Source organism: Triturus cristatus, chromosome 7 (assembly GCF_964204655.1).
Source record: "Triturus cristatus chromosome 7, aTriCri1.1, whole genome shotgun sequence".
Lineage (NCBI taxonomy): Eukaryota > Metazoa > Chordata > Amphibia > Caudata > Salamandridae > Triturus > Triturus cristatus.
In genome coordinates, this window is record NC_140590.1 from 226017495 (window position 1) to 226043382 (window position 25888).

The window sequence follows — 25888 nt, forward strand, 5'->3', positions numbered from 1 at the left end:
AGGTTCAAAAGAGGTTTTAATTATTAGTGTGTGTGAGTTTGTATACTTGTGTGGGAGCATTGGCAGCTCCTCCGCTATGGTGAAGGAGCGTCGCCCCACTGCTTTTGAGCAGTGTAAAGGAAAGGAAATCTAAAATGATAATAACTTTGAATTATTATCATTTCATGTTTCATTTGCAGGCGATCGAGTGGGTGGGGCTGCTCTGCTCACGGAGCAGGGCAGGGGTGCAGTTGGTTGCCTCTCCCAAGTGCGCAATGACAGGTTGCTCGGCCCTCTCGGGCCACCTAAACAGTCATGCGCACTCTCCCCATTATCCATGCAGGCTGCATTACAGCCTGCATGGAGAACAAGCCCAGGCCCCCATTCCCAGGATGCTCAAAACCAATCAGAACGCAAAATTGCAGCGTTGTAATTGGTCAGGGGAGCCTGGGCGCTTACCAATAACAACACTGCAGTGCAGCGTTGTGATTGGTCACTGGAGCCTGGCCGTTCTTCCTGGCTTCCTGTCCCATGAGTAGAGCGGGAGCGAGGGGTAGTGACGCTGGACCCGACGGCAAGGTAAGTGTATACATTTATTTTTGTTTCCTTTGTGCAACCCCCTGCCCATGCGCCCTTTCGCCCCCCATGCCCACCCCGCCACCCATGGGTTATGCCGACCTTCACTGAGTGTGTGTGTGTGAATTTGTTGGACGCATGTGTGTACTCATGGGAAAAAGAGGCACAATGAATGACTCCCTTTTGTTTCTTTCAGGTTAATGGTGTCAGAACCACACTTCCGGTCAGTCTAGGATCCATTGGCAATGTGACAGCAAAGATGAGCACAATCTCTGTGGTAACCTCCTTTGGAATCCATATTCAATACAACGGAGTCAACACATTAATGGTGCAAGTCGGGTCGCAGTACCAAAACCAACTACAGGGGATGTGCGGCAACTACAACGGAGATGGCAGAGATGACAAGTTGAAGCCTGATGGAACCATGGCAAGGAATGACACAGAGTTTGGGAATTCCTGGAGAGCAGATATCAGTGCCCCTGGGTAAATACATAAACATATACAATGGTAGATAAGAATACATTACAAAACAGGCTGGATTCACAAAACCTAGCGCAACATTTAAAATATGTATTTGCCTATACCTGTAGAACATCTTAGTTCCTTTACCTGTTGAACTTCTTACTTTGTGAATGCTGATTTTCTTTTCACCACAGTTCTTGTTTGGAATCCGTTGATGTACACAAAATATTTTGTTTGTAATCCATCATTTATATTTAAAACACAAATTATCCTACCAGCAACCTCCATGATATGTTACACTATGTTCAATTAAACACCATAAATAAACCTTGCACTGTGCACTTGCGCAATCCCTGTACATGGAGAAATTGCATTCGTAAATGCCATGCATGAATGCACTTGTTAAAATGGGTGACCTCCTGTAATTTCTATCTTCAGACTGTTTTTTTTTTGGGCTCTTTCATAATGTCTCTGTCCATTAGAAGTATCAGGTATGATGCAGGGGATAAGCTTATCCCAAACTATTTGTCTCACTTTTTTAAAGTCATATCAACCCAACATTTTCTAAACTATCAGGCCTATGTTCACCATCAACAACATATGTTTACCTATTACCTAAACAACATTCTTTCCGTTACCCACCAAACTTCATGTCATCCAATTTCTATAACACTCAGTTTGATTCGCTGATTTGATTTTTGTTTATGATGCTTCGAGACCTCTGCAAAATGTGATATTTTCAGCCACAACAGTCTGAGCAGTCTACTACAAACTGGTCACTGAGGGAAGCTTTACACATATGCAAGAAAGGGAAGAATAATAATGCACTTTTACTTACCAGTAATCTTACTTACTCTTGGTCCCGTTGTCCTCATCCTATTCATGACATATGGAGATAACCATCTCCCAGACAGAAAATAGAAAAGAGGAATGCTAGGATCCCTACACCCCCCTCCCACTGGTTGTACTTAACCAGTACTTTCCCAGAATTCTTCTTGAACAACGAAGCTACCAACAGGATGGCCAGTCATCCGGGACCGAGGGAGGGGAGTCATGAATGGGATAAAGACAACGACCCAGGAATAATGAAGATTACTGGTAGGTATTAGGGCATTACCCCCAGGTTACTCCAGTCCTCCACCCATTCATGACTTTTTGGAACATGCCAAAGCCAGAAACCTGGCCTTCCAAAACCCCAAAAAACACTCAGAAACCATACTGAAAGCAGCCTCTCAAGCGAAGTAAACGGGAGAACAAGAGAACAAACAGGCAGGAACACACAGCCAGCAACACTACCAACCCCCCCCAAAAAACGCAGACAGAAGATGACGCAGAGTAGCCAGAAAACCATAGAAAAGCAGGGACAGACCAACAGGGACAAAACTCAGGCACCTGAAGAATCAGGACCCAACACCGCACCCAGAGGCACCAGCTCCAGAGACAAAATGGAAAGGAGAAGCCACCACAGACACAAAGTAGGCCCCCTAACACGGAAAAAATGGCAAGCAGGGCACCCGGGCCCCCAGAGTCCCCATACCCCACACCACCCAGCCGGAGAGAGCCAGTCCAGAAAATCACCATGAAGGCGACTGTGCAATGACAACCAACACCTAAGGCAGGCCAGGGGGCACACAACAAAGACCCCAAGCCCATACCCAACAACCAATAAGGGACCACAACAGACCTAGCACCCGACAAGGCACGAAAAACTGGAAGAGCACTCACAGGACCATTAGGCCGCAAACGCCCAGGGCGCCCAAACCTGACCCAAAAACACAGCAGCAGAACCGACAGAGAGCATTCCAAAGAAAACAACCATAGAAATGCCCAACAATGCCAAAAGCACCCTCAACAAAACTCAAATGAAAGCCAGGGGAAAGCACGGGAACATCCAAAAGCCACACGCTCCAACCAGGAAATGAAGAGTGACAGGGTCAACAACAGTACCCACTCCACCACAACTGGAAGACCCACAGCCGAGCATCCCAAAAACAGGCAGGAGTGCTGCCGCCAGGGCTAAGTCATACACCTAAAGAACCAGCCAATGAACTACGACACAGTCACAAACGAGACTCTCACACACCAACCCCAGACAGGACATCGGGGAACAAGTGCATGAGGATGAATAAAACCAAGCCTGACGATGTCAAAACCAGGAAGGGAGGAAGCATTAACCCAAGAGCAACCCCCCACCAACCTGACAGGCACGACCACCAGAGAACTCAAATAACACCATAGCCACCAAGAAGCCCAGGGGAGGGCCAGGCTCCATGGCAAGAACTTCCAGCACCGAACACCAGTGCAGACACAGGACAAACGCCAAGACACCCAGACCGGGAGGAGGAGCCAGAGCCTTGGTACAGGGACAGATCAAGACTGAGCCAGTCACAAAGAACACACGCGAAACCGATACCAGGGAAGGAAACCCCAAAGAGACAGACACCCCCAACCTCTGAACCAGACCAAACAGGATCTCCAGAGAGGAGCAATGGCGGAGGGAGGCAGACCAGCAAGGCCAAGACACCAGGAGAATCCAAAGACCAAACAGGAACACCAGGGAAGACCCTGCCTAAAACAACACCCACCAAGGATGCACCCCCTACAACAACCCCGGGGGTCCACCCAAGGAACTCTGGAGAAAGATAAATCCACAGGCCACCTGAGATGAACAGAGCACAACCAGGACCCAACAACCTAGACCAGGGCAACGGAACACAAGGCCAACCAGCCCAAACCGAGAAGCAGGAAACCCCCAACCAACAACAAACTCACCAACTTGCCTGAAGGGCCAAGGACAAATCCCAGGAAGCATCCCTAGCGAGCCCCCACACCAGCTGCAGAAGGGCAGGTACAAAGAACAAAGATGACCCCAGAGCAACGGGAGAAACAGACACCCACAGGCCCCACAGCCCCAGGCTAAAAACAGGCATGACAACACTCACCATGCCATGACCACAAGTACAGGGGAGACACGTGGGGTGAACCACAGCCCAATCCCACCATAGACTGCAGAGGCATCCAACAATCCTGCCGACGAAACCGCAGACCCTCCAACAGACACAGGAGGAGGAACTCCGCTAGCCATTTGAAGCCAGACCCCAAGACAGGAAGGCATAAGCAGGCCTGGAGAACACGCACCAGCATGCAACACCCATGCCAATGACCCGAGGCTGCACAGTAGGCAACCCCCAACAAAGCAGCAGGACCACAACCAATCTCCCCAGGAAACAAAGGATCCGAGGTAGAAGGCCCCGGCACAGCCCAAAAGGCCAGAAGCAGTCTGCACAATCGTCCCCGGAACACGAGTAAGGAGTCCACCATTGTGGGGAAGCTACAGGTTTGGAAAGAGTGGCACCAAACCAAACAGTCAAACCCAAGAAATCTCCAACCACGGAGGGCATAGAGAAAAGCTGCATGAACCAGCCACAACCAAGACCACAGAGGCACCAGTACAAAAATCAGCCAGGGCTGAATCTGGTAGCTGGCAGCCTCTAACATGAGCCGCCAGCATCCGTGGAGGAAAGGCCCATCAGGAAGGGCAGGGAGGCTGGCCCAGGCCCCAGCCAAGCTCGTCCCAAAACCACCAGAAGACAGGGGGCCGGAGCCCCCCTCACCCTAGCAAGACACCAGGAAGCAGAATGGAAGTCAGAATGGCCCACAGGCAGACAACCAAATGGCAACCCCCAAGGCACGAAGGCTCCAAAGGCCAGGACCACATTCATCAGAAGACATGCACAGAGAACAAAAGCCCAAACAGGTAGCTAGGCCACAGAACAGAGGCAGACACCAAAGCCCCACGAACCAGACCAGCCACCCACCGAGCAAACAGAGGCTGGAAGAGGCACAGCCAACAAACCATACGCACGCTGACCCAGCAACAGCCAGGCCACACACAAAAATCCAAATAGGAAGAAGGTAGCAAGCAGGAAGATCCACCATGGAGAAGTGTGGCTCAATGATTAGAGCGGCATAGCCTGATGCAGAGGTCTAGCCCGGGACCAGGGTTCAATTCCCCGCCTTGGCGGGTCTTGGGCTCAAAAATTCCACGGACCTGAAAATTCTCGCCTCGGTGCCATTCCAATCATGGAGTCCCACTCTGCAACTCTGGGCAATAGCTTGCTTAATCTCCACAACGGCCCCCACAATGCTAAGGATGCCTGGCCTCCACCTTGGGGGTGCCCAGTAGTGGACTCCTCACAGGGAAAGCCAGGATGGGTTCCACAGCGGTATTCGTACAAGCGCCTTGAGACCCTTGCGGGTGAGTAGTGCGCTATACAAGTATCAATTTACATTTTACCCCACCCACACCACCAAACAGAGGCCACCAACCATATCTCGACCCCATAGGAGACAGGATGACCAGCACCCAACCGCCCGACACCCCCACCCCGCTGGAATGCCAGCCTGGGCAGCAAAAGGCTGGCCCCAAGACACAGAAGACCCTGAAGAACAGGAGGTCACCATACAAGTCTAAGCCTAAACTGGATCACCAACTACAGAGATAGCGATGGAGACTCCACCCACAAGGCTACCCAAGACAGCCCACAACAAGGAGCCATCACCAGCAATACACTGTAGCATGGAATGTGTCCCAAGGTTCCACGTAGAACAAAGCCAAAAAGGGACCACAACAACCCCCAGAAAGGGCGGCAAAACAAACCGCTATGCAGCACTCAAGGACCGAGACAATGAAGCCATAAGCAGGATGTGCCTTCAGGCCTCCAACCCAACCCAGCCTGTGACACAAAAACAAAATCAAGGAAGGGCACCAACCACGCCAAGTCTCCCCTGAAGTCAGAAAGACCGAGCGCCCTCCCAGCCAACACCCCCACCCGCTGGAATGCTGACCAGGGAAATGAAAGGACATCCACTCAGCTTCACAAGAAGGCAATGCAGATTCCAAGATACAAGGAGTAACAGACCCCCCTCACCCCAGAGGGAGGCCAGAAACACCAATGGCCATGTCCAGACTGTAAAGCAACCGCACATGTCACAAAACAAGCAAACAGCAGGAAGACAGACAGCACCACTACTATGGAGTACTTACCCCCGGAGCCAACAGATTCCCAAGACACAGACTGCCAAAATAATGCCCACAAAGTCAGCCCAGGCGCGCACCACATGCCTGTTTACTTGGGACCGAGCTGCCATCCTCACCATCAGCCTGGCATCCTCCACAATAATCCCATTGGGGACAGCCCAGCTGTCAGACCGGGAATCCAAGGAACAATGCCAATCCCGACCAGCAGGAGCACCATCCAGCACAATCCTCGTCCCATTCTGTAGGCAAACAGAAAAAAGAATAGGAAGAATGCTGGGTAAGTACTGGTTAAGTATTACCAGTGGGAGGGGGTGGGATAGGGGTTCCATGATTCCTTTGTTCTTTTTTCTTGGTGAGAGATGGTTATCTCAATAAGTCATGAATTGGACGAGGACTGGAGGGACCAGGGGTATTGACATTGAATACATGTCTATTATAGAGCTAGCAATATGCTTCTAGATGATTGCCACTGATTCAATATTTTTATTTCATTAGATATGTTGTAGCCGATGCCAAAACAAATATCCGGATAGAGTTTCAGTCAATTTTTGTCTCTGCTTTCAGTTGTGTGGATGATACTGGTTTGATCACCTATAATGATACCTGCACTAATCTGGAAGTCATTCAAGGCCAATGTGGGATCATCACCCGCCCATCGGGCCCCTTTGAAGAGTGCTACTGGTTTGAGAATGCAGGTCCATTCTATGAATCATGTGTGTATGATCTCTGCTACTACGGGACCGACAAGGGGATGCTCTGCACAGCTGTCCAGTCCTATGAGGCAATCTGTAATCTTCACAGCTTGGAGATTCCCGATTGGAGGTCAGAGCTGCAATGTGGTAAGTCAGCATCTTTCCCACACTGCTTTAATTGCTTGTGATGTCTACTTCATCTACTTTTAACATGTAAGTGAGGGAAACTGTGGTATCCAGGTTAGTGGTCCAGTGCTGCTTCACTTTGCATACCCCTGTCATTCTCATTCCAGATCCTTTAGAGCTGTTTGAGTTTAAGGCTTCTTTTTGTGACAGTCGATTCTGAGGTTTTCATCTGGCTTGTGGGTTCAGGCTCCTAAATAGTAAATCTCACTTTGGCTCATCATCCTCTGTTTCAAGTGTGTTCCTGTCTCGTAAGAAGCCTTCTGGATCTGCTTATGAGTGGAGTAAACAATCTGGCATCTGTTCTGAGGCTTCAACTTCAACTTTACTACTACCACCAATACTGCATGTTTTGCTTCTCAACACATACTGATTACTTTGTGCTGTACTGTGCAGTTTCACTCATTGTATAGATTGTAAGTCACTGAACCGTGGTGGTTCACTCAGTAGATGCATTACTTTTAAAGATATAATAGAATGCAAGGTCAATTCAGTGACACTGCAAACAACCATCAGCACACTGCTACTGGTGTGTGTTTCTTTTGGCTCTAGCCTTGTAGTAACACCATGCATGCCTGATATGCTACGTCATCACACTATGGAAAGGTGTGCAGCGCCATGTGATGCACTGCATTCTTCAGATTTTGAATTCATGTGATATGTGCTGAACACTCTGGTTGTTCAAGCCACTGAGACAGCACCACCTCAAATCTTTGTAGAGTGAGTGTCCACTGACTCTATGAGTGATTCTGTTTGAAGCACACGTTTGTGATGCATGTTTCTGGTGTACTGTAGCAGCACATTCAATAAACTATGGTACATAGAGATGAAAATTCATAACAAACAAATTCATTGTGAGACTATAAGGTATTTTTTTGTTTTGATCATCTTATTACCTTTACAGAGCATTGACCGTGAACCTTTGAGATTTCATTGATACATTTATTTTTTCTTCGATTTCATTCACAATGAAAATCCATTATCTGTAGGGATACAATTGTCCTATCTTTAAACTAAACAGGTTGGTTGTTGAATATCACTTTCTGTTAATTGTGCCCGAAGATTGCAAGATGATTTATTTTATTTTTTTCTTTCTTTTATTTGATTTCACTCTTTTATTATTTTGTAGTAGGTATTGTTGGCTCTCGCATTATTTTACTATGTAAAATATTATATGGCCATTTTTTCACTTCTCATCTTCCATGGAACCCATTTGTAAATAGGTGACATAGGAAAACATGTTTACATTCTACGCCAAGGTTTGTGTTCCAAATATGACTCCACAAAAGAAAACTTTTAATGCATTGTTGAGGCCATGAAGGGCAAGCCGTTTATGACACTGACACTATACCTAACTTTAGTGGGAAGGATGAGAGTGTAGTACCTTCTCAGTATGACACATCGTGAAGAAGCTGGTCAAACATCTTCCTATAATGTGCACACATTTGGGAAGATACTAGTGTGGCAGTCATGGTCAGAGGGTTTGTAGAGTGGAGGATTCAGTAACTGCTTTGATGAAACTTGCATATATATCTAGGTTTAGTGCCACAATATGAGAATATAAAAGGTACCACTTCATGGCAAAGTGTAAGACTGAAAGTGCAAGAGAAACTTTGGCTCAAGGATGACACACCTGTGCTTTTATATATGAGATCTGTCAGTTTGAGGTCTGGTATGTTACTTTTCAATGTTGGACTTAAGATCCACCCATTATCAGATTAGACCACATGAAGATTCAAAAGATCTCAGCACATTCATTACCCCCTTTGATGATTATCATTTTAACAGGATCTCTTATGTCTCTGTTTAGCAGTATCAGGTTTCCATACAGTAATGTCCAATATATTGGATGGGATGCTTTCCAAGAGAGAAATTGACATGTTGTGTCAGATAAAGGAATGAGGACCTGAGAGAATTTTACAAAAGCAGCCAACTGGAGTAAAGGTACTTTTGCCCCAGGCTGTATATGGAACTGTAATCAAAACAAAAATATCCACCTTGAAGGGGGGGAGTTTTTCTTGATAAAGTGTCTTACTGTGTCAAGGAAGTGTGTTTCCTATCCTGGATTGGATGCACGCAGTGTTTGCTTAAATACCCCTCACACACCAAAAGGGCCCTTGGTGTCATGCTTCCTCATAGGGGTCTTCCCGTCTTGCTGCGGGATGGGGCGTGATACGACATGCGACTACGCGGGAGCACTGATCTTACAGTACTATGTGTTGTGTAGGGGTTGTGAGAGGAAGGGTCTGAAGTGAATGTAAAAGGTGAATTTAAAAAGGACCAGGGCCACATGGACTTAAGAAACTTTAATAGGTCATCGAGGCTGAACCTGTTAAAATGGTCGTTCGGAGATGTCCTGCATATAATGTGCGGATACTCCTAGTAAGTCAACATGTTTCGAAGCATCAACGCTTCTTCATCAGGACTGATAGATCCCTTCAGTGCTCACTATGTTGCTATCAAATGTGAAAGTGTGCTATATACAGAAGTGAAAAAAGTGCAGAAGTCTCATGCACTTCATATGATACCTAATGGTACTCCTAAAATGTTAATTATGTAATGTTGGAGACAATACTCCATGAGCCTCTGTAATGGGTGGGAAGGATGTCGCCACTAAATTGTAGTTGTCAACACTGCTTCGCTCCAAATAACGCCAACCCGCGGCTCCGTTGTGTAGTCGCAGGGCATAGCACGCCCCGTCCCATATCAAGAAGGGAAGACCCCAAATGATGAAGCATGACACCAAGGACCCTTTTGGTGTGTGGGGGGTATTTAAGCAAACACTGTGTGCATCCAATCCAGGATAGGAAACACACTTCCTTGACACAGTAAGACACTTTATCAAGAACCCACCCACCTTTCAAGATGGATCTTTTTGTTTTGATTACAGATTCTAAGAGGATGACGTATCCACCTCCAGTGTTCATGCAGGACACTACCTCTTCACTCCCTAATTTTGTTTTTTGTGTATATGGAACTGCCCTGGAATTTCTTTAACTGACTTTTTTGATTCTTATATTATTCTGTCCTTCAGTTCCCTTACTTGCTCTCTGGTTGTTGCAGGACTGAACGTATCCCATTCCCTTATTGAGGTGGCTCTGTTTCTGCTTCTGAGAAGTTCGCCTGGTATATGCTGGTCACTAGTTAAAGTGGCCACCTTGCACCAGTACAATTCGACTCTGATGGTAGATAGGTTTAAGACCACCTTTTAAAGAAAGCTATCCTAGTGGTAGCCGTGGAGAGCAGCCTTCAGAGGAATGTAAAGCAGCTTGTTTTACCTTATAATCTCTTGAATCATTAAATGAAAGGACACCACACAGGGGTATATATATATATATATATGTATATATCAGCTCAGGCTTGTTTCCAACACAGTGAGAGGCACTCGAGCGCAGACACGAGCCTCAAGCAGCAGCTCAATCTTATGTCAGGAACTCCGGACTTCCGATACCTTTGGCAGCCCAACCACCACTGCCTGACGCGTTTCATAATCTTCCTCAGAGGCTGTTCGTGGAAAGGAACACGCACAGTCCGGAACTGCAGGTGAGAGATTTCTTTAATTGCGGGCCCCCTATAGGCTGCTTAAATAAGACTGCGCATTGTCTGCTGGTACCTGTAGTTCCAGAGGGATGCAGATATCCCCTCTAAAGTGCGTTTGAATGTTCTGCCGGAATATATAAGCCCCCAATGAGCCTCAGAAGACGGGGGTTCCCTCAATTCAGTGTCTCACGCCCCACATCACGAGGTTGCTGAATGTACTCCTCTGTGGCCCCCAGGTTCCCGGGGTGGTGCTTACTCTCGGCGGCTTGGCAACCGCCTATAGATCAGCTCAGGCTTGTTTCCAACACAGTGAGAGGCACTCGAGCGCAGACACGAGCCTCAAGCAGCAGCTCAATCTTATGTCAGGAACTCCGGACTTCCGATACCTTTGGCAGCCCAACCACCACTGCCTGACGCGTTTCATAATCTTCCTCAGAGGCTGTTCGTGGAAAGGAACACGCACAGTCCGGAACTGCAGGTGAGAGATTTCTTTAATTGCGCGCCCCCTATAGGCTGCTTAAATAAGACTGCGCATTGTCTGCTGGTACCTGTAGTTCCAGAGGGATGCAGATATCCCCTCTAAAGTGCGTTTGAATGTTCTGCCGGAATATATAAGCCCCCAATGAGCCTCAGAAGACGGGGGTTCCCTCAATTCAGTGTCTCACGCCCCACATCACGAGGTTGCTGAATGTACTCCTCTGTGGCCCCCAGGTTCCCGGGGTGGTGCTTACTCTCGGCGGCTTGGCAACCGCCTATAGATCAGCTCAGGCTTGTTTCCAACACAGTGAGAGGCACTCGAGCGCAGACACGAGCCTCAAGCAGCAGCTCAATCTTATGTCAGGAACTCCGGACTTCCGATACCTTTGGCAGCCCAACCACCACTGCCTGACGCGTTTCATAATCTTCCTCAGAGGCTGTTCGTGGAAAGGAACACGCACAGTCCGGAACTGCAGGTGAGAGATTTCTTTAATTGCGCGCCCCCTATAGGCTGCTTAAATAAGACTGCGCATTGTCTGCTGGTACCTGTAGTTCCAGAGGGATGCAGATATCCCCTCTAAAGTGCGTTTGAATGTTCTGCCGGAATATATAAGCCCCCAATGAGCCTCAGAAGACGGGGGTTCCCTCAATTCAGTGTCTCACGCCCCACATCACGAGGTTGCTGAATGTACTCCTCTGTGGCCCCCAGGTTCCCGGGGTGGTGCTTACTCTCGGCGGCTTGGCAACCGCCTATAGATCAGCTCAGGCTTGTTTCCAACACCGTGAGAGGCACTCGAGCGCAGACACGAGCCTCAAGCAGCAGCTCAATCTTATGTCAGGAACTCCGGACTTCCGATACCTTTGGCAGCCCAACCACCACTGCCTGACGCGTTTCATAATCTTCCTCAGAGGCTGTTCGTGGAAAGGAACACGCACAGTCCGGAACTGCAGGTGAGAGATTTCTTTAATTGCGCGCCCCCTATAGGCTGCTTAAATAAGACTGCGCATTGTCTGCTGGTACCTGTAGTTCCAGAGGGATGCAGATATCCCCTCTAAAGTGCGTTTGAATGTTCTGCCGGAATATATAAGCCCCCAATGAGCCTCAGAAGACGGGGGTTCCCTCAATTCAGTGTCTCACGCCCCACATCACGAGGTTGCTGAATGTACTCCTCTGTGGCCCCCAGGTTCCCGGGGTGGTGCTTACTCTCGGCGGCTTGGCAACCGCCTATAGATCAGCTCAGGCTTGTTTCCAACACAGTGAGAGGCACTCGAGCGCAAACACGAGCCTCAAGCAGCAGCTCAATCTTATGTCAGGAACTCCGGACTTCCGATACCTTTGGCAGCCCAACCACCACTGCCTGACGCGTTTCATAATCTTCCTCAGAGGCTGTTCGTGGAAAGGAACACGCACAGTCCGGAACTGCAGGTGAGAGATTTCTTTAATTGCGCGCCCCCTATAGGCTGCTTAAATAAGACTGCGCATTGTCTGCTGGTACCTGTAGTTCCAGAGGGATGCAGATATCCCCTCTAAAGTGCGTTTGAATGTTCTGCCGGAATATATAAGCCCCCAATGAGCCTCAGAAGACGGGGGTTCCCTCAATTCAGTGTCTCACGCCCCACATCACGAGGTTGCTGAATGTACTCCTCTGTGGCCCCCAGGTTCCCGGGGTGGTGCTTACTCTCGGCGGCTTGGCAACCGCCTATAGATCAGCTCAGGCTTGTTTCCAACACAGTGAGAGGCACTCGAGCGCAGACACGAGCCTCAAGCAGCAGCTCAATCTTATGTCAGGAACTCCGGACTTCCGATACCTTTGGCAGCCCAACCACCACTGCCTGACGCGTTTCATAATCTTCCTCAGAGGCTGTTCGTGGAAAGGAACACGCACAGTCCGGAACTGCAGGTGAGAGATTTCTTTAATTGCGCGCCCCCTATAGGCTGCTTAAATAAGACTGCGCATTGTCTGCTGGTACCTGTAGTTCCAGAGGGATGCAGATATCCCCTCTAAAGTGCGTTTGAATGTTCTGCCGGAATATATAAGCCCCCAATGAGCCTCAGAAGACGGGGGTTCCCTCAATTCAGTGTCTCACGCCCCACATCACGAGGTTGCTGAATGTACTCCTCTGTGGCCCCCAGGTTCCCGGGGTGGTGCTTACTCTCGGCGGCTTGGCAACCGCCTATAGATCAGCTCAGGCTTGTTTCCAACACAGTGAGAGGCACTCGAGCGCAGACACGAGCCTCAAGCAGCAGCTCAATCTTATGTCAGGAACTCCGGACTTCCGATACCTTTGGCAGCCCAACCACCACTGCCTGACGCGTTTCATAATCTTCCTCAGAGGCTGTTCGTGGAAAGGAACACGCACAGTCCGGAACTGCAGGTGAGAGATTTCTTTAATTGCGCGCCCCCTATAGGCTGCTTAAATAAGACTGCGCATTGTCTGCTGGTACCTGTAGTTCCAGAGGGATGCAGATATCCCCTCTAAAGTGCGTTTGAATGTTCTGCCGGAATATATAAGCCCCCAATGAGCCTCAGAAGACGGGGGTTCCCTCAATTCAGTGTCTCACGCCCCACATCACGAGGTTGCTGAATGTACTCCTCTGTGGCCCCCAGGTTCCCGGGGTGGTGCTTACTCTCGGCGGCTTGGCAACCGCCTATAGATCAGCTCAGGCTTGTTTCCAACACAGTGAGAGGCACTCGAGCGCAGACACGAGCCTCAAGCAGCAGCTCAATCTTATGTCAGGAACTCCGGACTTCCGATACCTTTGGCAGCCCAACCACCACTGCCTGACGCGTTTCATAATCTTCCTCAGAGGCTGTTCGTGGAAAGGAACACGCACAGTCCGGAACTGCAGGTGAGAGATTTCTTTAATTGCGCGCCCCCTATAGGCTGCTTAAATAAGACTGCGCATTGTCTGCTGGTACCTGTAGTTCCAGAGGGATGCAGATATCCCCTCTAAAGTGCGATGTCATCAGTGATGTCACTGACCATGTCATGAGTGATGTAATATGTGACGTCATCAGCAGTGGATTGCGGGCGCGCGAGTTATAGTTAGCTGAACTAACTATAACGGGGGAATGTCATTGTTTTTTTACGAGTGAAATGTCCAGCTAACTATAACATGTGTGAAACCTATGATTTTTTCAGTGAATTTGCAAGGCTTTTTAAATGCTAATTCCTAACTATAACGTGTGTGAAACCTATGGTTTTTTCAGTGAATTTGCAAGGTTTTTTAAATGCTAATTCCTAACTATAACGTGTGTGAAACCTATGGTTTTTTAAGTGAATATATATATATTTAAGAATAGCAAACCTTTACCCTGTCAATATTTTTTCGACAAGATTTTTACAGTACGATATTTAAAGCTCGATATTCCAACGAACCGATTCCTCATCTCCCTACAGCTGTAGATCACATGATTTGTATATTTAGAGAGCTTTGCATTGTGCATGATTTTGGCATCATATGATACGATAAATGGACAGCTTCTACCAGTCTCCATGAAATTGAATTGAAATCGTTCTATCCAAAAGTAAAGGGAAGAGGTTGGAATTTAGCTCAGTCCTGATAAATTTCCAGTCTATATGAATTTCAGCTGGTCCAAAATCCTGTCCACCTTTCACCTGTTTCTAACATTATTTCAAATTTCGTTTAGTATCATGAGCTGGAAGCTGTCAGTGGAGAGTTGAAAATCCAGTAGTTTTGTGGAAGATAGTTACAGGCATAGAAGGGCAGGGAGCAGGGAAAGAGAACTGTGCGGAGTAAGGTAAAGGCGCTGGAAGTGACAAAGATGGTATTAGAGCAGTGGGCAGTGAGGTGACATATCTTGGTGGCGGAGGTGGCAAAATCCCATTTTAGAGAGACAAAGGAGTAGAAAGGGTCATAGAATGAAGCACATATTTAAATGGCTAATGTGAGAAAAGAAACTGGAAGTTGACAGATGTAGGAGGCAATGAATTCATGTGAGATATTGTCCATGTTCACTTGAGCCCAAAAGCTTGATCTCCAGAGGCTCTGTTTATATTCTCAGTCCTTGTGATTGCATCCTTCTTCCATTGTCGAAAGGTGGCTTGACTATACTCCCTTTTGCGGATCTTCCCTTTCTTGCTCTCTGTTAAAGCTGAGAAAGATTTCATTGATCTGCATGCATCAAGGAGGCAATTATTATACTTTACAGCCTTTGCTTACAGAAGATACACAGAACACAGTCAAGGTTCACAATCATCTACGTACTGCAAAATGTCCACACTTCTTGCTTCCTTTGGGAGAAGCCTTTCAGGGCTGAGGCTGGTTGGAAGGAGGGCTGACCTGCTGGTGGCCCTATCCTTCTAGCCCTACCTCGGGTACCCTGGAGATTATGTGGGGCATGACCAAGAGTCATGGGGTGCCCTTCTTGTACTTCAAAGGGGGTACCAACAACACTTCTGAATGACATTTATCAGTTTCTCTTAATAGGAATGACTGAATTGATACTGGAAACCAAGAGCATAACAGAGGCCCCTCCGAGCCCCCCACGGTGCAGGGTGTCCCTGAGGTTCCTTGTTTTGGAGCAGCCCCCCACAGCAATTAAGACTTGCCAGCAGAACACGTGCAATAGCATGGAATATGAAACCGCTAACAGTTCAGGAAAGCCACTCTGCTTTCCAGAGCAGAAACAAACAGAATTACAAATCTGGTAAGTAAATATTACTGGCAGACAGAGATCCAGCAAGAGTGCAGGGCAGGGTAGTAACACAGGCCCCTACAGCCCATGCGGTGCAGTGGTCCCTCCAACCCTTTAGAGGGGACCTCAACCATTCTGAGGGCACCCCAAAACACCCCAGTACAAATGAATATCTGTCTGCTTTGGAAGACTCCGAGGCCCAGATAACATTCTGCATGGGGGCCCCATCATTTTGCGTTATGCCACTGCTGGTAGCTCCTGCCGGTCATCCCAGTCCTCCCATCATCCTGGTACTAGCAAAGCTTGATATAGCATGTGGAGTGTTGTGCCTGCTTTCTCCCTCTGCCTATTTCTAGCTCTGTATCTCCTTCCTGGTATCTTTCTCTTAGCAGGGTTGGACTGGCCTATTGTGCGACTAGGCACTGCCTGATGGGCAGGCCTAATATTCTGAAAGTTTACCACACAACCCGTAAAAAATGCATGTTGTACTGGCAGGTAAAAATCAGATTTGCCTTCGAGCTGCAGTAAAACCTATGCCAGGGTATAAAGAATGTGTTCCTATTGAGGTCACTGCAACACAAAAAAGAAATTAGACATTTCTGACATTACTACATGTCGGAGAGTGGTATAGCTTGTAGTTGGCACTGAAGTTTACTTTTCTTCCTGTTACTGAAACATGAAAACCTCTGTATCACAGTAATCGTGTTGACCACAACATAATGAAGGCTTGCTTTACATATTTAAAAACCTGCAACGTTTTATTGTCTATGACAATAGTGGAAGAGACAACCAGTCATGTGTCTTAGTGGCACAGTATTGCATGGTTGACCCACCACAACATTCAACCACATGAATCTGGGGTACCGCTGCAAAGTCACGAAAATTATCCAGAAAGCTATTGGTATGAGTATACCATAAAGCACACGTTTCAAAAGCAGAGCACAGGTCGAATTCGAACCACAGTTAAGGGCATGTAGTGCACTTACTCCCCCTCTGCATTTCCTCGCACACTACATAGTGAATCTTTTATGAGAAGGGCCGTGGGTACAGAAGTGAACCTGCATTGGGAAGGGAACATGCAGTCTTACAATTGCCATCATGGGCCACATCCCTTGCTAACATGAATGCCTGAAATTAGATAAACAATGCAGACATGTGTGATTCATTGGGGGATGTCTTTCTTACCCGCCCATGTCAGTTGGAGAATCACAAGATGGCACGGTCCTCATTCATCCAGAATAGGCAATGTTTTACATGGCTGCAGGTGATTGCATCGGTTGGGAATAGGGGTTAAGGCACATCAATAAAATTAATACTTAACTTCAGTGGAGGTTACCAAGCCTACTATTGTAGCAAGAGGTATGAGCTCAACATGTGAGGCTATACAACTCCTCTCTTCTAAAAAGGAGGCAATGACTCTTTTGTGGTTATTATTGGCTCACTGTTAGAACCGGGGTCTCTAGTTGGCAGGGGTATGCACCCTAGTCCAAGTAGGGACCACCGCTTCCGACAGTCAATGTGTAAAGTATTTGTGCAACACACAGCGGCAGTGACACAGTAAAAGCACTTACAAAAGGAACACCACACCGGTTTCATGTAAAAATAAAAATATCTTTATCTAAAAACTTTAGTAAGATTAAAAATGGCAAAAGTCCATTATAGGCCGTTAGAGGTTGGTCAGTACACAGAAATTACTGTGAGCAGGTTAGATCAATAAAGATAAAATGCCCATAGGCTCAGGACCTCCCTGTGCCGTATAACCATAGCTGAGATGTGCAGGATAGGTGAGTCTTTGGTAAAGGACACTGTTCACAAGGATCACCAGTTCAGTCTTTTGGGCCCACCTTATGGGCACTGGCTCAGTCCCTGATATTTATAGGGGTTAAGAAGCTGTGGGAAGTGAGTCGTGGGCTAAAATCATGAGATCTTTCAATGCTGGCAATATTCCTTGTGTGCAGGACCCCTTTAGCTGTAAGGGCGGGTTCAGGCGGGGTGAGGCACTTCACTGCTAGAATGTTGCCACCAACACTGGGCTTTCAATACAACTATGCCCCCGCTGTACCCTCAGCCAAGAATGCGGCCGACGTCTAGAGTCAATATGCCCCGTTACAAGGACCCCTCTAGCTGTATGTGCGGGTTCAGGCGGGGTGAGGCACTTCACTGCTAGAATGTTGCCACCAACACTGGGCTTTCAATACAACTATGCCCCCGCTGTACCCTCAGCCAAGAATGCGGCCGACGTCTAGAGTCAATATGCCCCGTCAGGTTTATAGTGCGACTGCTGCCCTCATCGTGCCCCCAGCCTGGCCTGTAGACCGGGTCAGGTCTTGGCACCGCAGCCCTCCACTTTGTTACTTCGGCTCACAACCCGTGTCAAAAAGGGAGAAAAGGAGACAGTCCGGCCCGCAGCCTTAAACTGCGGATGCGAGTCTTACCTAACCGTGGGGGGTTCTCTGTCGACACCGGCACTCTGGGCAGACAAACGCTCTCCTGGTCACCACTGCCCGGGGAATGCTGGGGTGATCCTCGTCCAACCCGAGCGCAGCTTCCCTAGTAATGCGGCGGTGACATCCTGCGGTGATTTTCCTCCTCCTTGACGATGCGTCCCAAGGACGCCTGGTTGCTAGGCCACGTTCCTCGTATATGGCTCGCTTTCTCGTACCATGACTCTGCCAGTAAGTTTCACGCCACACTCTGGTGATTCTGCGGTTTTGGTGCGTGTTGGCTCCACGGAGAGCACAGATGCAGGCAGGGCGTTTTCGGTGGCCCCGAGCCGGTGGGGGTGCAATTAGGCCAGGCAGCACTTTTCCTGTAGCGCTCTCACGTCCCCGGGCGGCGGCGGTGCATTTGTCATACGCAGTTCTCCTCAGGACATGGGCCGGCGGCAGTGGTTTTACGGGCATACACAGCGCTCTGTCCACCCTGCCCCGTTTTCACGTTCGCCACCTTCCTTTTCTCTCGCACTGAAAACAAACAAAATGGCGGCCGACACTTCTTGATTTCGACCGACTGTCCTGTAACCACCAATCAGAATTAGGCTCGCGCTCGGCAGGGCCGTACGCGCACGGTGCGCGCCTATAGATATATATATGCTTTTAATTGCTATTTTCTCAGGAAATGCTGAACAGAATTATACGAGACCTTCAAAAGGCACATTCCTGACCTGAGAACTACCTCTCTGCCAAATTTCTATTAATTCTGTCCAGCCGTTTGGGCTGTAGCGTGGACTAAAGGTCCCTATGGAAAAATGCATAGGAAAAATGCGTTTTGGGACCCCCCTTTTTCTCAGCCCCCGCTTGACGAATCCCCCTGCGACTTTCAGGGTAGGAGCGGAGCGTCCCACCTATTTTGAAAATTTCGCAAGGATTCGTCAATCGGCGACAAAGTTATTCAAAATAGAATGTTGCGGATTTCCTATGGAAACACGATCCTAACTATAACTATCTACTGGCAACCGCCAGTAGATAATATATATATATATATATATATATATATATATATATATATATATATATATATATATATATATATATATATATATATATATATAAAATATATCTGTATTTATTACTAGACACACTCTACTAATCTCTTCATGAGATTAGAAGTTGGGAACATATGCACAAATCAACGTTTCACAACAAATTAAGCACTTATATGGCTGGTGCCCTAGGGGCGTACCAGACCATATACTAAAAAAGAGGTTTAGGAATATCGACTTGCGAGGGGACAAGGCCTAGGGTCTTCAAAAGCGCTGGGGCCTCACTAATCCACCCAAGGCAGGTAAGTAAAGGACCCACGGGAGATGCATGCAGTGTGAGAACACAGCCGCGGATCCCAATAGACTTCAATGGAGCAAGTCGCGGTTGGAATTTTAAAGTTTTAGGATTCTTCGGGAGAGTCTACAAGCAAGTAACTTACAGGGTAAATAGTTCTAGAGCCAACACACACAGGAGCACCGTAGTGCTGGAGTTACCTCACCCAGGAAAGCCGGGTGCATAGGTGTCTTTTGGTGTCGGGTCGCGGCGTCGTTTTCAATGGAAGCCAAAGAAGACTTGCTGCTTGTGAAGACTGGAGAAGTGTTCGGTGGAATCCAAGGCTGGATTAAGAAAAAAGAAGACCTGAAAGCAGAAGGGACAATTTTCAAAGTCACTTGGCAGTGACCCGGGGCAAGGAAGCTGGATGCCCACAGTCGTCGGATGATTTCAGGTGATCACGGGTGTCTTGACTCTTCAGCCACGAGGTCCAGGAGGCGTCAATGATGACCAGGAGCTGGATTCGGCGTGTCCCATGAAGTCTGCAGCTTACTGCGGTGTCGCTGACCAGATTGGAGCCAACAATCCTTGGTAACAGCAAGTCTCGTGGAAAGTGTAAAAAAAGTCAGCGGTGCAGACCAGCAAGGCCTAAGGGACTCACCCAGCAAGGGTAAGTCAGGGCAGGCCTGGAGTAACCAGGGCAGCCCTTTGGATTTGTAGAAAAGTCTTCTGGGGACCCACAAGCCAACCGGCAAGGGATCGCGAGGACGCCTCGGGAGGATTCACTCAACAGGAGCCCACGGTCACTCGGGACGAGGTAGGCCTCTGATCTTCGGTGGAAATCCTGCTGGAGGCTTGGACCACACATGGTCCAATGCACAAGTTCGTAGAACGCGTGAAGGGGTTGCACTCAAATAGTGCCCAGTACCCAGGTATTGCGGTTCCTCATCACTCGTGGGGTCCACTTGCCTCAGCTTCGCTGGGGACTCACGATGGCCTTGGAGAATCTAGTTCCGGGGCTGCAGGGACTTCGGACTCCGGCGAGAGCGGGAAAGTTTGCGACCGTTGATTCAAAGTTTTGGTGCCTGCCAAGCAGGGGAGTCACTCCTTGACTGCAAGGGAGATTCTTCAGTCTTCCAGAGGTAGTGGAACGCCGAAGGTCCAGGATTCTTCTTCAGAGCGTCGTCCAGGGATATCTAGTTTGCAATGGCAAGGGTTCCCTAACTTATACTATAAGGAAGGGAGGGACTAGCTCTATGACCCCTCCTATGGGAGGGTCAGGGGAGTGGGTGGCTACACCCACTTCCCTCTGTCCAGTTTCACGCCAGAGCAGGGGCAGGTATCCCCTAAACCGGTTTGAGTTGGCATATGCACAGAGGAGCCTACTGCTCCCCCAGTGCAGGACTTCAAAGCACTCTAGGAGTGCACCCACCCAGCCCCAATACACTAAATCCTGTCTGGGAGGTGGTTACACCTCCCTGTGACAGGATGTCTATTGTTGGGCCTCCTCCACTGCGAGTTTTGGTCAGCAGCAGGAGGGCAGCCCAGTGTCTGTGACTGGTGGCATCCATTTTGTGATGCCAGGGCTCTTCAGGATTCTACCGTGTTTCCACAGTGGGTACATGTCTATCCCTCTAGAAGGGTGGGATCATACTCCCACACCAGTTACTGGTGTGGGGGTATGATTCCATAGCGTTTGACACCAAACACGACATGTTTTGATGCAGCCATCCCAGAGTTACCATTTACCGCGAGGTTATAATGCACTTAAGAGTATATGGTTTAACCGCATCCACAAACAGCCACAGAGAATGGACTCTGAGAGCTGCAGAGGGGCCCTGCTCAGGCGGAGGCACCCTCTCACATGGAAACCAAGTACCCTGCCCTCAGGATTGATAGGGCCTGCCTTAGGGGTGACTGATAGGTTTATATGTATGTGTAAGGAGAGATATAGGGAACCTATATCTCAGTGAGGAGTGCTAACACTACCTCACCCAGGCTGCAGTAGCAGGCCTGTGGTGTCAGATTTAGTCTGCTTCCCAGGTGTGGCATAATACATGCTTCAGCCCCTGGTAGGCCTGTGAAATACCTATGCCCTTGGTACCCAAGGTACCATATACTAGGGGCTCATAAGGTACCACAGTATTCAATCACTGGTGCATCTAATATGCACTCCAAGTTGTTTAGAGAGAACAGAGAGGCTGGGGCCCTGATTAGCAGGGTCCCAGCCAGACTATAGCCAGAAACCAGTGTTAACATCAGAGAAGAAGTGGGGGCAATATAAGTGCAGATCCTACACAACCCCCCCCCCCCCACCCCAAACGCAGGGACATTAAACTAACCTTGACCAGTTGAGTATTCGTGTTCTAAGTGGAAATACCTTGAGAGTCCACCTGCATTAGCATGTTGGGTCCCAGGTCTCTGTTCCACTGTATAGTCCATCCCCTGTAGGGAAATGGACCACCTTAAAAATGTTGGGTTTTCACCTTTCATCTGTTTGAGCCCCATAGGAGGGGCTTGTGGTCAGTCTGAACTTTTAAGTGAGTGCTAAACAAGTATGTCCTCAGCTTCTTCAGGACCCACACCACAGCAAAGGCCTCCCTCTCTATAGCTGACCAACGTTTCTCTCTAGGGGTCAGCCTTCTGCTAGTAAAAGCTACTGGCTGGTCTTGACCTTCATCATTCAGTTGAGACAGTACAGCTCCCACACCCAGCTCAGAAGCATCTGTTTGGACAATTAACTTTTTGGTGTAGTCTGGACTCTGTAAGATGGGGGCAGTGCACATGGCCTGCTTTAGGTCTTCAAATGCCTTCTGACAGCTTGCCGTCACCTGAACCTTTTTTGGCATTTTCTTTGAGGTAAGATCATTTAAGGGGGTCACTATAGATCCATATCCCTTAACAAACCTCCTATAGTACCCAGTCAGGCCTAAAAAGGCTCCCACCTGTGTCTGTGCGGTTGGAGCAACCAATTCCATGATGGTTTGGATTTTGCTCTGTAAAGGCTGAACCTGGCCTTCACCTACAAGCTGGCCCAGGTACACAACCTGACTCTGCCCTATCTGGCACTTAGTGGCCTTGATAGTGAGGCCTGCTTTTTGCAGAGCCTCCAAAACATGTCTGAGGTGGAACAGGTGATCCTGCCAGGAGGAACTAAAGACTGCAATATCATCTAGATAAGCTGAGCAATAAGTTTCCATCCCTGTCAGAACTTTGCTCACCAACCTCTGAAAAGTGGCAGGTGCATTTTTCAATCCAAAGGGCATCACCACAAAGTGGTAGTGCCCACCAGGGGTCGAAAATGCTGTTTTGGCCTTGGCATTCTCAGCTAACCTGATCTGCCAGTAGCCAGCTGTTAGGTCAAATGCACTCAGATAATTGGCTGAGGCCAAAGTATCAATCAGCTCATCTGCCCTTGGTATGGGATAGGCATCAGTCCTGGTGACTGCATTGAGGCCTCTGTAGTCTACACAAAACCTTATTTCTTTCTTACCGCCCTGGGTATGAGGTTTGGGTACTAGGACTACTGGACTAGCCCAAGGGCTATCTGAAGGCTCAATCACACCTAACTCAACATTTTCTGGACTTCAGTCCTGATACAGTCCCTGACATGGTCAGGTTGCCTGTAGATTTTACTCTTGACAGGCAGACTGTCTCCAGTGTCCACCTCATGGGTGCACCAGGAAGTCTGAATAGGCTTCAGGCTAAACATATGTCTATACTGCTGCAGAACTTGTCTGCACTCAGTTTGCTGATGGTCAGTGAGGCTGCTTGCCAAAGCAACACCATCTACTGACCCATCATCAGGGTTCTGTGAGAGCAGGTCAGGGAGAGGGTCACTCTCCTCCTCCTGTTCCTCATCAGTTGCCATGAGCAAGCCCATGTCAGCCCTGTCAACATATGGTTTCAATCTGTTGACATGGAGCACCTGGGAGTTCCAAGATTCACCAGGTAGGGGACTCTCCCTTTGCTCAACAATTGTATGGGGGCCACTCCATTTGTCTTGGAGGGCTGCTGGGGCCACAGGCTCCAACACCCACACTTTCTGTCCTGGCTGGTACACAGTCAGCACAGCCTTTTGGTCATTTCAAGTTTTTTGGAGTTCTTGGCTGGCCTCCAGGTTTTTAGTTTCCTTCTTCATGTATTCGACCATCTTGGAGTAGAGACCAAGGGGCATATTATCAAGACAGGCGATAAAATTATCGCCGCTTTAGCTGCAGAAAACTGCCGCTAAAACGGCGATAATGGGCTTGATAATATGCTCTATGGAATTCCAATTGAAGCTCAGGTTAGATGTCCTTCACATCTAACATGGGCTTCAATTGGAATTCCATAGAGCATATTATCAAGTCCATTATCGCCGTTTTAACGGCAGTTTTCTGCCGCTAAAGCTGCGATCATTTTATCGCCTGTCTTGATAATATGCCCCCAAGTACATAGTCCATCACATCCTGTTTGGGAGGTTTGAGAGGTAACTCCCAGCCCTCCTTCACCAAACATAATGGACCTCTTACAGGATGCCCAAACAGAAGTTCAAATGGGCTGTAACCAACCCCCTTCTGCGGAACCTCTCTGTATGCAAACAGAAGGCAGGGAAGTAAAAGGTCCCATTTTTGCCTAAGCTTTTCTGGGAGGCCTTTAATCATTCCCTTTAGGGTTTTGTTGAACCTTTCAACTAACCCATTGCATTGTGGGTGATAGGGAGTAATGAATTTATAAGTTACACCACACTCCTTCCACATTGCTTTTAGATATCCTGACCCGAATTTGGTACCTCTGTCAGATATGACCTCCTTTGGGAAACCCACTCTGGAGAAAACTCCAATGAGGGCTCTTGTCACCACAGGGGCTGTGGTGGTCCTCAGGGGAATTGCCTCTGGGTACCTGGTGGCATGATCCACTACCACCAGGATAAATCTGTGCCCAGGAGCAGTTGGAGGGTCAAGGGGACCGACAATGTCAATCCCTACCCTTTCAAAGGGTACCCCCACCACAGGTAGTGGTATCAGGGGGGCCTTTGTTGTGCCACCTGACTTGCCACTGGCTTGGCAAGTGACACAGCAGCGACAAAACTCCTTGGTGTCCTCTGACATATGTGGCCAATGAAAATGTGGAACAGTCCTGACCCAGGTCTTGTTTTGGCCCAAGTGACCTGCCAAAGGGATGTCATGTGCTAGGGTCAAGAGGAACCCCCTAAACTTCTGAGGTATTACCAACCTCCTGGTGGCTCCAGGGGTTGGATCTCTAGTCTCAGAATATAGGAGTCCCTCATCCCAATAAACTTTATGGGACCCACTAGCACTCCTAGCAGCCTCAGCAGCAGCCTGCTGTCTGAGGGGTTCAAGAGAGGGGCAGCACTGTTGCTCCTTACTCAGATCTTCCCTAGAAGGTCCCCCTGCCCCCAAGAACTCAACCTGATCAGGTTCAAGTCCCTCTGGGGCAGTTCCTTCTTCAGGATCTGCTTCTCCTGCCTTAAGAGGCGAATCTGTGATCTGAGACAGAGGGGAAGGCACTGCCTTACTCCTACTGCTCCTCTTCTTGGGTTGCACCTGGTCCATAGTTTCAGGATCCAGAGCTGGTTCAGTTTGATGCATTTTGGCCTGTGACCTGGTCACAGCAAATACCTCTGCAGGTATGCCCAACATCTCAGCATGAGTCCATACCTCTACTTCAGACCAGGCTGAAGTCTCTAGATCATTGCCCAATAGACATTCAACAGGGAAGTCTGCACTGACTACTACCTTCTTGAGGCCAGTTACCCCTCCCCAGGACAGATTCACAACTGCCAGACTATGGTTGGTCCTGACATTGCTTGCATTGGTAACCTGGTACATTTCGCCCAGGATGATCTGTCCAGGGTCCACAAGATCCTCTGCCACCATGGTGACACTAGCACCTGTGTCCCTAAATGCCAAAGCCTGTTTGCCATTTATTACAGGCTGCTGTTTGTATTTGCCCAGATTACTGGGGCTCACTAAGAAGGACATATCAATGTCTCCGTCACAAATCAGCAATGCCTGAGTGGGTACTCTGACTAGGCCAGAGTCCACTTCAGAACCCAGGGTCAACTCTACTACACCCTTATTCTGAGTACCACCTCCCCCAGTTGCTGAACTAGGGGGAACATATGCCTTAGGGGCAGGAGTGGTGGTGGTTTGGTCTTTGGACTTGTTACAGTCAGAAGTCCAGTGCCCTTTCTGTTTACAGAATTTGCACCAGGGCTTCTTTTGGCCTTTTCCCTTGTTAGATTGTGACTCCCCACCAGATGCAGATTTTGGGGCCCTTGTGAAGACTTCTGGTCTTTTGACTTATCCCCACCTTTCTCAGAGCCTTTAGGATCCTGCTTCTTGGTGTCACCCCCTTGGTTCTGGGTTTTCTGCCTCACCCTGGTTCTGACCCATTTGTCTGCCTTCTTTCCCAATTCTTGGGGAGAGGTCAGATCAGAGTCCACCATGTACTGATGCAACAACTGGTTCTGGCAATTATTAAAGATCTGTTCTCTCATCATAAGATTATACAATC

At 48.4% G+C, this 25888-nt stretch overlaps 1 protein-coding gene across 1 annotated transcript in view; it reads left to right on the plus strand.

The window, feature by feature from the left end:
* Nucleotides 1-25888, plus strand: part of LOC146809271 (alpha-tectorin-like) — a 324857-nt gene that overhangs the window by 168366 nt on the left and 130603 nt on the right. The window contains exons 16-17 of the mRNA XM_085616088.1: nucleotides 752-1038; nucleotides 6623-6897. Coding sequence (XP_085472214.1) covers nucleotides 752-1038; nucleotides 6623-6897 — 562 coding nt within the window. The remainder of the gene's footprint in view (nucleotides 1-751; nucleotides 1039-6622; nucleotides 6898-25888) is intronic.